General features: G+C 30.3%; 1 protein-coding gene across 2 annotated transcripts in view; it reads left to right on the top strand.

Moving 5' to 3' along the window:
• The window catches only part of eIF3l (eukaryotic translation initiation factor 3 subunit l), a 41,338-nt gene extending 29,028 nt beyond the window's left edge, over window positions 1–12,310 (top strand). The window contains exons 14-19 of one of the 2 annotated variants that reach the window (XM_076479326.1): window positions 2,932–3,005; window positions 4,312–4,369; window positions 5,965–6,003; window positions 8,629–8,721; window positions 10,768–10,848; window positions 11,702–12,310. In XM_076479326.1, the coding sequence (XP_076335441.1) occupies window positions 2,932–3,005; window positions 4,312–4,369; window positions 5,965–6,003; window positions 8,629–8,721; window positions 10,768–10,848; window positions 11,702–11,737 (381 nt within the window). In that variant the 3' untranslated portion in view covers window positions 11,738–12,310. The remainder of the gene's footprint in view (window positions 1–2,931; window positions 3,006–4,311; window positions 4,370–5,964; window positions 6,004–8,628; window positions 8,722–10,767; window positions 10,849–11,701) is intronic. The other variant, XM_076479327.1, reaches the window with a different exon arrangement.
• Window positions 12,311–12,555: the final 245 nt, after the last annotated feature.

Below are 12,555 nucleotides of genomic sequence, written 5' to 3'. Positions count from 1 at the left end.
GGCAATGTTGTAGGCAGAAGCATCAGTTGATAATGGCCACTGTTTAAGGGTTAAGATAGATACAATCTTTGCATTAAAAATAAAAAAATTGAAATACATTGTGGGTTGACCAACAGATTTCTGAATCTGTTGGTAGCAAAAATCACTTTTTTTTTCTGTTGGGTAAATTAAATGATGATAGCTGTTTTTGTGGGTGAATCAGTTGAGAAAACACGTTTTACCATAGGTAGGTAAGCCAAGAACTTCATTTGAAGATAGGTAAATCAGTAATTTTTAGTAGATGAGTTAAATATTTCTGGATATGTTAGTAGGTAATCTGTTGGTATCTATCAGAAAGAAATAACTGTAACAAGATTATATTAACCAAAAGATACTGTTTCTATTGGTCACAAACATGCTCATCAAATAGGAACATGTGTTTAGAAAAATGTATGCAAAACTTTGATAAGATCAGAGGAGGCTTAGTGATGAGTGTAACAAATTTATTCATATCTCAGTTATTCAACAGGGTGAGAGGTTAAAATTTTATATTTTGGCCTCAGAATACATGCTTTGTGTCCTAGTTGGTTGTACATTCCTCCAGTTACATCAAGAAGATATTTTGATAAAAAATGTTTGTGTAAGATAGAGGATTGGCACAATTGTACAATCTTTGATAACATCCAGTATTTATATGTAGAACAACCTCAGAAAACGAATTGAAAATTTACTTAAATAGGTTTGACTAAGGACACTTTCTTTCTTGTTTTAGAAAGGTGGAATATACAGTTTTTTGCCATAACATATGAAGAAATCTTTATTTGTTGTTATAATTATATCAGATCAGGAGTCGTCAGAGAAATATGATATAAAATATTTAAGGGTTGTCTACTATAACCATTGGTGTGGAAAAAAAACTGTAAATGAGCATTGAATGAGAAATGAAGTTTTGTTAAAAAGTGTACTTTGTATCTATAATATTCACATACAGAAAGATGACAGTTGTCTCGCATAGCTACAAACTTGACAGACATATAAAACTGCATAATCTGAGGGTCATGGGTTCAAATCCCAGTCACACCAAACATGCTCGCCCTTTCAGCCATGGGGGCCATTATAGTGTTATGGTCTATCCCACTATTTGTTGGTAAAAAAAAAAGTAGTCCAAGAGTTGGTAGTGGGTGGTAATGACTAGCTGTCTTCCCTCTAGTCTTACACTATTAAATTAGTGACAGCTAGCATAGATAGCCTTTGTGTCGCTTTGCGTGAAATTAAATAAAAAAAACAAAAAAACGTAAAATTGCAACAGACATCCTAATTTCTACAAGTCAATTTATTTAATGTCAGAAAAACAGCTAGTTTTTTATATAGATAGTTTCGGCTGATACTGGTTTTCTGTGGTAAGATTTATTGTGTAGAAAACTGTTACAGATTAATACATTAATGGTAGACACAAAATAAACATGATTACAATTAAAGAACTAAATATTTGAACTTCATACCTTCTTAATTTGCTGAGATATTAGTAAGTTTGTTAAACCCATAAGAGAAATTTCCCCACCCCTCTGACTTTTGAAATTATTTAGTGATCAACATTTGATGAGTGATGGACATATTTTTAACCCATAGAAAAAGCAGATTCTCCTTTATATCAGACTTACAATTATCCTTTTGAATTTGAGAGAGAGAGAAAGTATTGTTAGAAATGTAGTGTGATCATGGTTTTCATGCTCTGAAGGGAGTATGGACTTTTTTAAAACCTATATTTAGCTTATCTTTAAAGCCAGACAAAATTATACTAGTTCTGGGATGTTCTATTCTAGTGCTTGATATATTATTTGTGTTGAGAAATTTATTTTTGAAAGCTATATGAATGTTTTTGGACAGCTAAATTTGTGAGATTCAACCTGGTTTAGAGAAGAACATGAAGTGTCTTTAAAGTACAAACAGCTAGTATATCTTGTTCTTATGTACCTTTATTCACTGCTATATACCTTTTTAACTGAAGTAGTTAAAGGATAAAAATTATAAAATTCTTATCTTAGTGTGACAAAACTTCAGTGAAATAAGGTGTCTAAAATTACACTGGCTCAAGTGTTGGTGCAGAATATGGCATGAAACTATTTGTTGTTACATTAGTTTTATGGGGAAACAGCTGTGATTTCTTGATTACTATGCAAGGATTATTGTGGTACAGAACAAAACATTAATGCAATCAAATGAAATTAAAAGAAAAGGAAATGAACATGAAAAGGTTAAAATTGTTATATAATTTGAAACTTTCAGAGAAAAAAAACGTTTGTGTAAAGGATGGATAGGAATTGTTCGTTTTTTTCAACTTTTTCTCTCCGTGTCCATTGATGATTTCTTAACAGCTAATGTTGGGATAAAGAAATAAAATATAAAAATTTTTGGAAAATGAAAGACAAATCTTTAGTAGAAATGTTTTATTAAAAATTAAATATACTGAGTGCAACAGACTTGTAACATTTGCAAGCTTGCTAGATTTTAAGATCCACTTAGTCAATTCAAAATTATAGTATGTATAGTTTCACAGTTCCAAGGTTGGTCAAGTGGACCAGTTTTGTTGTTATAGGACTCATGGCTGATATAAGGTGATTTTTGAGACTGATTACTGGTTAAAAGTCATATTCTTAATTTCTTCACTAATCAATCATCCATGTATTTTCAGCTTCTATATACAGTTAGAATTTGTATGAAATGTGTAATAATTTACATATTAAATACTTGAATTTTATTTCAAATTAAGCTTCAGAAATCTTTGTAAATATTCCACTATGTGTTTACAATGTATGATTTTCATAATGGTTCACATTTCAGTCACTTGATATCTAAACTGTGTCTGGATTAGACAGTAACATATTTCTTTATGCTTTTATCTACAAAGCTATGACTTCACTCATGTTATAACAACTTGTTTTTCTACATCAGGAGCCTTTCATGCTTCAGTTGAAGGTATTCATGGATGAGGTGCAGCAGCAACTTATGTTACCAACCATAAGAAGGTGAGTGTCACATTAGGAGGAAGCTGCTAAAACACTAACCTTTCTCTGCCTGCATGTTTCTGTTAAGCAGTGATGACATATCAGTCATTAACGGTTTTATAGCAGAAGTTGTATACTATTTATTAGCTACTGAGATGCATCTTTTTATGATGTAAAATCCTTGGTCTTACTACAGTTAAAACAGAATAACATTAATGTTATTTAATCATTGTAAAATCATTGGATCAGTCAACTTCATAAAATTCTTGTTGAACAAAAACAAATTGAAAAACATATTTAGTTAATGGAAATACTATGTGTTTTTTTAAAGCAGCTTTTGTGAGAAGAGTGTATTGAACTGAATGAGCTGAATAAAAGAAATTACTTTGTATTGTTGGCTTATGTGAATGGATTTCATTTATTCAGAAAGTAGTTTAGAAAATTTCTTGGGCTAGATGTGGCTTGTGGTTGGTGTAACCAAACAATGGGTCTAAGGATTCATGGTTCGTAGACCATTGCTATAAAAATGCACATTGGGACAGTAGTTGTGTCATAAGGACTAGGATTTGCCCTGCCAAGAATAGCTCAAGAGTTGTTTGTAAGTGTTGTGAACTATCTTTTCTTTTAAGTCTTTTTAGTTCAAAATTGTGGAAGACTGTGTGTGCAAGTTACCCAGGTGTAGCCTCAGATGAATATCTGAAAAGAGTGAAATTGTAATGGTTGCTGTGTCTTTTCAGGTTTTAGTACACAGTAGCTGCATTTGTTTGAGGATATTTGTGTTGATTGATGAAATATATACTTTGTCTAAAGAAGAATTTCTGTATCATCAGTAATTATACTGTACATGTGTTATTGAAGCTGTAATAAATGGATAGAGGTACTTGATGACTATACAGTTTTAATGTATGTTATTTTAGTCATATTCTTGTAACTTTTAAAGGAACATTATGTAATGAACTCATCAGTTTAGATGTAACCCATTAAGCTCATCTATTTTGATATAACCTTGTTTCTCATCTACACAGCTTAAAATCATTTTCAGGAAGGTAGGATTAGTATAATATATGTGTGTGAGTGTATAGAAATACTCTCCATTTCTTTTGTGTATCTTTGATCTCTCTTTTGTAATCTCTCATCTGTTAAACACTAGCAGATAGAAATGTATTTTTTAGGACTGGTTATCAGCAGAATATCTTCCTTTGAACCTGAGTTGATGTTAAAAAAAACTATAAATGTGATAAAACCGACTCTCTCGACATTTCTTTTCACTATGAAAAATAAATAAATTTATCATATCTGTCAACTTATTGTGATCCTCTGTTTTCAGTTATTTGAAGCTGTATACCACAATGCCAATTTCCAAGTTAGCTGCATTTTTAGATATGGTAAGAATGTCTTAAGTGTTCATCAAGTATAAAGATAATTTCTTGAATGTTTTGTGTACGTAGGCCAAGATTTCCAACAACAGATGGACAACACATGATTCACTTGACTTAAATACTATATTTAAAACATATATGCAAAAATTATTTACATTATAGTATATCACAGTTGTTTCTAAAACTATGATTGTCTCCTTCTCATCAAGGTCCACACAAGTAGTTTCAGTTACTTTAGAACATCCTTTGACAAGTCAAATTACTTTCCTTATCTCTGTTAAACTATAAAACTCACTTTAAAATATTTCCTGTTATGTCTAAACTAACAATCATGCAGTCTAACTTAACTTTTTCTGGCTTCACTATTTTTTGCACTCACTTGGTTGCTTGTATAGTATATATTGCCCAACTGAGGCCTAGAACTTTCTACAAACTGATGCAGTGTGATGTAACAATACCCACTTAAAGCAACAATAAAAATAGAAAAGGTTCAAGTAATGTGACATGAATTTATGACAACTGAACTACACATAAAACATACGACTCTTACCAACTTACATAAATAAACCCAACACAACTATAACCCCCAAAATAATTAACTTGTAACTTTTGTTGCCAAAACCAAATAATCAAATATTAAATCACTAAATGAATCAAAGAACTCTTAAGCTAAACACTCTTGTATATCTAACAGTGTGCGACTTAAGTAAAACTTAAATTTTCTAGTTTTGTGTCATTAAGAAACAAAGCATGAAAAAGCCTGTTTTATTGTTACATTAATGGCACGTTCTGCTGTTTTTTGAAGGTACTTTGCAGGGCAGCAGTGCCAAACTTAAAAATTGATGATACTGTATAAATGAGATCATGGAGCACCTGTTGAACTGTTTTAACCTCTAGAACACAACTTTTTCATCTAGTTCCAAGATGTGCCATTATTACAATCGTGAATGATGGCACTGTTTTAGACAAGTGTTTTCTGAAGGTTTAACCCTGATGTTGAATGGTGTTTTTGGTGGTGGTGACACTATCCATCTTGATTGTATTTTTAAATTTTTATGAGCCATCGGCCTTTTTAATTCTATTTAAATCTTTTATTTGAATTTTGGACATTTTTAGTTTCGACTTGATTTAATTTTACATTTTGTGACAAGTTTACTTTTACAATTTTTACCAGTTGTTTGGTGCAGATTGTCTAGTTGCAAGGCCCCAATAAATGCCAAACAACCAACCAAATATCCAGGGCAAAGAAACCAGTGTTGATCATGTTATTAAGTATCACTTTTATTTGGCACCTATTTCATATACCTCTTATCAACCTTCAGGCATAATTGAGCCCTCATACACAATGTTTAGATGGTAAAATTGAAATAAGCTTTCAAACTTGTACACTTATGGTTGTTGCTTATGCATTTAACACTTATCTTTTGGGAGTCCACTTTAGTTTCTCTAACATCTTTTGTTGGAGTAATGTCAGGCAGCTCATCAAAACAATTTGTGACATTAGTCAAGCAGAAAGACTGACAAGCCTGTATTTATTTATTTATGTATATATAAACTATTTTTATTAGAACATTGTTTTTATTACCATTTTTTTTTTTCAGGATGAAGATAATTTTCGTAACTATCTTCTGTGCTTTAAGGTAAGAAAAGTTCATTTTTTTAATTATGAAATATAAGAATTGAGATATTATTGTTTTACCATCTATCTTCACATGCCAGGAAGAGACATGTACAGATAGTCAAGGTAGCACTGTTTTTTTAGTTGAGATTTTTCTCCCACCACCTCACTGAAACTCTTATCACCATTTAAGGAGCATTGACACCAGCACAGTTCCTGAGGCAAACAACCTTGTTGGGTCCTTTTCCTGTATGAACTGTTATACAGAAGTTCAAAGTAATTTAAATATTGTGTGTGTGTGTGTTTTCTTACAGCAAAGCCACAGCAGGCTCCCTGCTGAGCCCACCGAGGGGAATTGAACCCCTCATTGTAGCGTTGTAAATCTGGAGATTTACCGCTGTACTATTGGGGGGCCAATTTAAATATTAGAGTGTAATTATGTGTCAGTTTGGAGGTTTGAGAGAGCCATTTTGTACATTACGTACAATGTTTGCTTTAAGATACTAATGAGATGGAGAGTGAACAGAACAACTTCAACTGGTTTAGGGAATTTAAAGAATATTGATAGCTCCCTGCAAAGTTGCAATAACAAAATATTGAGAGAAGAAAATTACATTCTGAAGACATTGGTCATGATATCATTTAAGCTTATAGAAATGTCTTGTAATAAACTAGTTTTTGTTGAACAAAATTAAGAATCTTTGTTCGTGATTATCTTTCTTGCAAGATAGTTACGCTCGGGGCTGTTAAACTGTTTAATTCAATTTTATAAGACTTTTCAACTGTAAATTTATTGTGTGAGATTAGCTGAATTGTCAGAGCTAGGAATAAAAAAACTTTTATAATGAAATTTTTACCCACCTGGCTTAAAACTATAAACTTGGGCATTTTAGAGACAGCAGAAAATTAGTTATGAGTAACAATGTTCATTTTCATAGAATATTTTATTGCAGTTTTAAAGCTCTTTATTGACATTGGTTCCAATACAAATAAAATTATACGTTCACGTTATAATACACTGACTCTATTTACCAAATGTATTTCTAACATTAACCATCTTTTTTTTTTTGACATAATTTTAATCTTACTGAGAATTAATTTAATTAAAACTATTTTATAATTGATATTTTGTCATTTTTTGACCATTATTTAGCATAATTTGAAAAGAAAAATGAAAATATATTCAATATTGCATCTTAGTACAACTATATCTTTTTAGAACTGTCTCATCTTTATTCTTACAATCAATTTTTCATTCTCACCCTTTTATAATTTCATAGCATATGATGTGGCAGTGGCAGCTACAAATGAAGTATGGCTTTATTCCAAGCTATCCAGTAAAATTAGATAAGGGACATTACAATCTATTTAAGTCAATGCAGAATGAATGAAGTAGTGTGATTTAGTAATTATTTTTAGTTTTGTGGGAAAGTTATTGGATGTTGCTTTTTTAGAGAATAACAGTAGAATTTAGTGGAAAGTTTAGAAAATTTGGGAACAAACCATATATCTGGGAAAGTTCTTATAGTTTCTTTAAAGTTCTTTTTATTCTTGCAAATGCTTTTATTTTTGCGTTTCTTTCAAACTACAGAAGTGTTCTATGATAAAGCATTAGTTAAGCCTCGTTAGGCTTAAAGAATTTGGCAGGTGATGTCAAAATATTTCTATAACTTGTATTCTTATTTGCTGAATATTTTTAAGTTTATTTTATTCAAACAACATAAGTAAAATAACTTATTCAAAAGCTACTCTATTCATTAGATATATATTAATCTCTATAAAAGTAATTTTAGCAAAATTATTGTTGACTAACCTGATCTTATCCCTTTGTGATAATTCAGATTGTAGATTATAAATAAACATTTGTCGGTTTTCAAAGTTTTTTAAGATCTACAATTGTAAGGAGTAACTACTGAAATTGACAAAATAAAGTATCAAAAGAAATATGTTAATTAATATCAGTCAACTGACTATATGTATAAAATAGAACTTTCAGATTGATGTTAGAAAAAATTTAAATTCTAAAGCTAAAGGAAATTTTTTTAAGTCTCTTAAGAAATTATTTTTTATAAGTTGGAAACTTCACAGTGTGAAACATGGTAGGGGCATTAAATCAAATTATATTAATTTAAAGTCAAAATTAAATGGTATTTAGTAAGTTTTTACTTTGTTGTTCTTGTAATTTGGTTAAACATTTTCAGTGTAAGAAGAAAGAAATCAAGGGATACCAGTAATTCTTCAGTTCCCTTAAACTAAAGTTTTGGTTGCAAATCATTTAAGTTCCTTATGTTATTGAAACTGTTTAGTAAGTGTTAATATTTGTGAAATGAAGCACTGACTACAAATTCTATAGATGAATTACCTGTTAAAATAAGTCTGCTGTTTTCCTACATTGCTAATAATTAAAAATAATCAAATTTAATAACAAACAGTGGGATTGGTCCACTCTAGATAGTTTTACTGCATGTTAAATCTCAACAGAAACACAAAAAATCTAACCATTATACTTGTTGTTCTGTATTGTATATATGTTGGCAGCCATGCAACTGCTTACCATATTTGGGTGTTTTGTTATTTTTAAGAGTGCTATAGCTTGATGAGTTTTAAATCCCCATGATACACATATATTTAAATTGCCCTAAACTAGCACAAAATGAAGAATGTGGTGTGGACAAAGGGAGGTAGTGGTCTGGATGGAGAGTTCCAGTCGGATTCTGAAGTGGATTTCTTTATTGACAAGGTATAAATCAGTCATTTCATGTCATTGATGTAAATTAACCTACTGAGTTCAAAATATATTTCATATACATACATAGTGACGTCTGTTCCTATACATTCTATTTAACCTCCATTGTTCTATGTTTTTAATGCACATGTTCCTGTACATTATATTTAACCTCCATTGCTGTATATTTTTAATCCACATGTTCCTATAGTTTGTGTAACCTCCATTGCTGTATATTTTTAATGCATACGTTCCTGTAGTTTGTTTAACCTCCATTGCTGTATATTTTTAATGCACGTGTTCCTTCTTATACTTTAACCTCCGTTGCTGTATGCTTTTAGAGCAGATAAAAGAGAAGATAAAGTATAGCACATTTGACAAACTAAAGTTATTTTATTGCCTTATTCATTATTTCAAAGGAGGAGTAAACCCTCACTTTTTTACTTCTATGAAAGAGAGGGGATTTTCAATAAGAATAACTACTTTTAATTAACATTTCACTTCACTCCCTAATTGATTAATTAACACATTCAAAGAAAGTAAGTGTATAGAAGATGGGACTATTTACACAAAATGGCATAAATTGAATTGATAGCGTAATGTGTACGTTTGAGTTTGTGTATGTAGCATAAGTGACAAACCTCTGAGATGTTTGCCTAAATATTGAGTTTTTACCTTGTCTGAATGGTTTCATTTTTTTCAATTTGTGAAGCCTTCTTACCTGAGAAACAATTGAAAATGCTTACCTTTGGTTTAGTTTGTTATTACTGATTTTTGTTTTCCTACCTTTCATAATTTTATCAAACTGTAAATTGTATCATTGTTTTGATTCTAAATAATGCTCCATAGTTTCATTGTATTTCCATTCACTGGCACACAATATAAATAACTTTTTTGCCATACCAACGTTTTATTAAGCTGACTTTTCTTTATTTATTAATCAGAAATTTTTTTTTAATATTTGTAATAATTTTAAACATATTTTGTATTTGTTTATCTATTTTTTTTTTTATTTGTTAATTTTCAAGTTATTACTTAGGCTGGTGTGATATAATGAAAGCAAGGCCTTAAAACATTCATCTGGTGAGTGATATGATACAATGGACCACAAAATGATTTAAACAAATGTTGTTTCACAAAAATACATTTCCTGTCATACTATGACATCATAATTGAAATGAAGTAAGAAATGACAAGTCATGATTTTTGCAAATTAAAAAAAAAACTAATAGCAGAAATTATTCATAGATATATTTTATTCTACCAACATACAACTTCGTTTCAATCTCTACATTAATTCCTACTAAATTGAAGTTTGCTGCTGTTACAGCAGTAAGTCTACAGATTTACAATGCTGTTATCAGGGGTTTGATTTCCTCGGTGGACTCGGCCGATAGCCCATTGTGGCTTTGCTGTAAAAACACACGTATTAAACTGAAAAAATTTTTAGCTTTTGCATTTGATAAGAATGGAAAAAGACCTTCGGTGATACTTTTAGATCAATTGGCTTTGACTTTTCAAAGCTGAAATAACAGGTAATCACATGACACCTTGACAACTGGAACAGGAATAAGTAATTGGCTAAAAATTGATGAAACTGCACTTGCATTTTAGTTACAAGAACCAATTAGAGCTATTTTTGGTCAAAGTATTATGGCTCCTCTTAGGGGAGCTACAAGTGCCAGATTGTGCTTCAAAAGAATTCAGGAAATTTACAAAAATCAAAATTTGTATTTTATTTTTGGATATAAAATTAAAAACAAATTTTTGCAAAATAAATTTCATTTAAATTTCTAAAAATTTATTTTAATATTTTGGATAAATAATTAAGTTTTATTTCTTGTGTCCAAAGTTCAATTTTGACTTCATCTGGGTGTGAAAAGAAATAACAAGTAAAAACAAAACTGATACTTTGTATAATATATCTTGTGAGTAGTATTTGCTTCAGTTTTTATATTTTCTTTTTCAGTAAGTCAAACCAAATCCCTAAGTGGTAGTTGTGTTGACTATAACAGATCTTACTAGAATGAAAAGCATTTGATATTTTTTATGTATGTATAGGACATGATCCATATTGCTGACACAAAAGTCGCACGACGCTATGGAGATTTCTTCATTCGGCAGATTCACAGATTTGATGAGGTATGTTATACATTTGAAAAATTTAGTTCAGTGATAAAGGTACTAAATTCATTGTTTCTATTTAAACTTTATGCTTTGTAATAAAACAGGAAAACCAGATTTTTTCTGCCAAGCTTTAAACTGCTTTGTAAAAGATACAGTTTTGGGTAACTATTGATTCATCTGGTAATAGACTGAAACAGTTGTCTGAGAAGCTTATGTTTTGGGGATTAATTGTCAGTAAACATATTTCTGTGTTGAGTATTCAGAAGAAGAGATGTGTAAGTTATATTTTGGTGTAAAAACATATACTTAAATTCTTTACATCACTTAGTTTTAAAAATATTTTGCAATGATATAAAGATTTGACAGGTTTCTTTGTAGAAAATAATAGTAATAATATTAAATGGGAAAACATTTGAGATGGGAAAAAAAGTGTAACTGAATAAACACTAGAAATGGTTATCGAAATGACGTTATACTAATGTAAGTGTACAAAAAAAATACCACTAGCAAATTTGTATAGGTTCGACTAATGTTTTGTTTTTCAGTAAATGTTTGTAGTTCTGTTTATAATCAATCAATGGAATACTCAGACTGGAAGCATGATTTAACATTGTGTGTAATGGTATTTTTATGAATTCTTAACTGACATTGTATAATTTTTTTCTTTGAATTACATTAAGTCTGCCATAGGTTGTTGTCTCAGGCCACTTTACTATAAGCTTAATCAAATTACTACAGAAATTTGTGTGTGTGACTTCTGGTTCTAGTATAAATACTTTTTAAAGTATATGACTTAATTTAAAATAGATACTCCTACCTACAGGAATCTATCAATTGATACTCCTGATTTAAATGAATTTTTTATCAGCTTTATCGACAAATCTCGGCCCTTCAACCAGTTTAAGGTGTGGGGAGAAATGCCTAGAAAATGCCAAGGACCATCATCAGAAGGGCACCACTTGTGAAGTACACTTTCAGAGAGTTTCTATTACCTGTATACAGCCATTTATCAATACAAGTCTACAAAATGTAATTTAAGAGTGACTCATTACTTTATGGAAAAAAATAATAACTAAGAATATGCAAAGACAGTTAATATTAAAAGATTTGATCAAAGATATTAGGCCTTCTTTGTTAGAAACTTGTGAAGATCAAATCTGTGTATACTGGTTTCACCACTTGTGAAGTACACTTTGAGAGAGTTTCTATTACCTGTATACAGCCATTTATCAATACAAGTCTACAAAATGTAATTTAAGAGTGACTCATTACTTTATGGAAAAAAATAATAACTAAGAATATGCAAAGACAGTTAATATTAAAAGATTTGATCAAAGATATTAGGCCTTCTTTGTTAGAAACTTGTGAAGATCAAATCTGTGTATACTGGCTGATGTGGTGCATCTTGGTCGTGTAAACCTGAGGTATATAATAAATACACATCTTGAGAAGTCTTGGTGTGGTCAGTTTCTGTGAACTCCAGTATTATGTTGTTCATTCTAGGAAATAAATACACTTCTAAACTTCTTAAAATACTAAGAATTATTTCTTTATTTTTTCTTCTTAAATTTGTTTTCTCGGCTAGGATTCAAACTCGACCTCTCACACATCAGGCAAGTTTTGAATGTAAGAATAAATATACAAGAGATTGTAAGAAATTTGAATGCAGTGCTTTGTTACAGTTTCCTGTTTTAAGAAACTGGTGTAATTTCTCTTTCTTCT

This window comes from Tachypleus tridentatus, chromosome 13, assembly GCF_004210375.1.
Source record: "Tachypleus tridentatus isolate NWPU-2018 chromosome 13, ASM421037v1, whole genome shotgun sequence".
NCBI lineage: Eukaryota > Metazoa > Arthropoda > Merostomata > Xiphosura > Limulidae > Tachypleus > Tachypleus tridentatus.
This window is presented reverse-complemented; position numbering and strand designations above follow the sequence as displayed.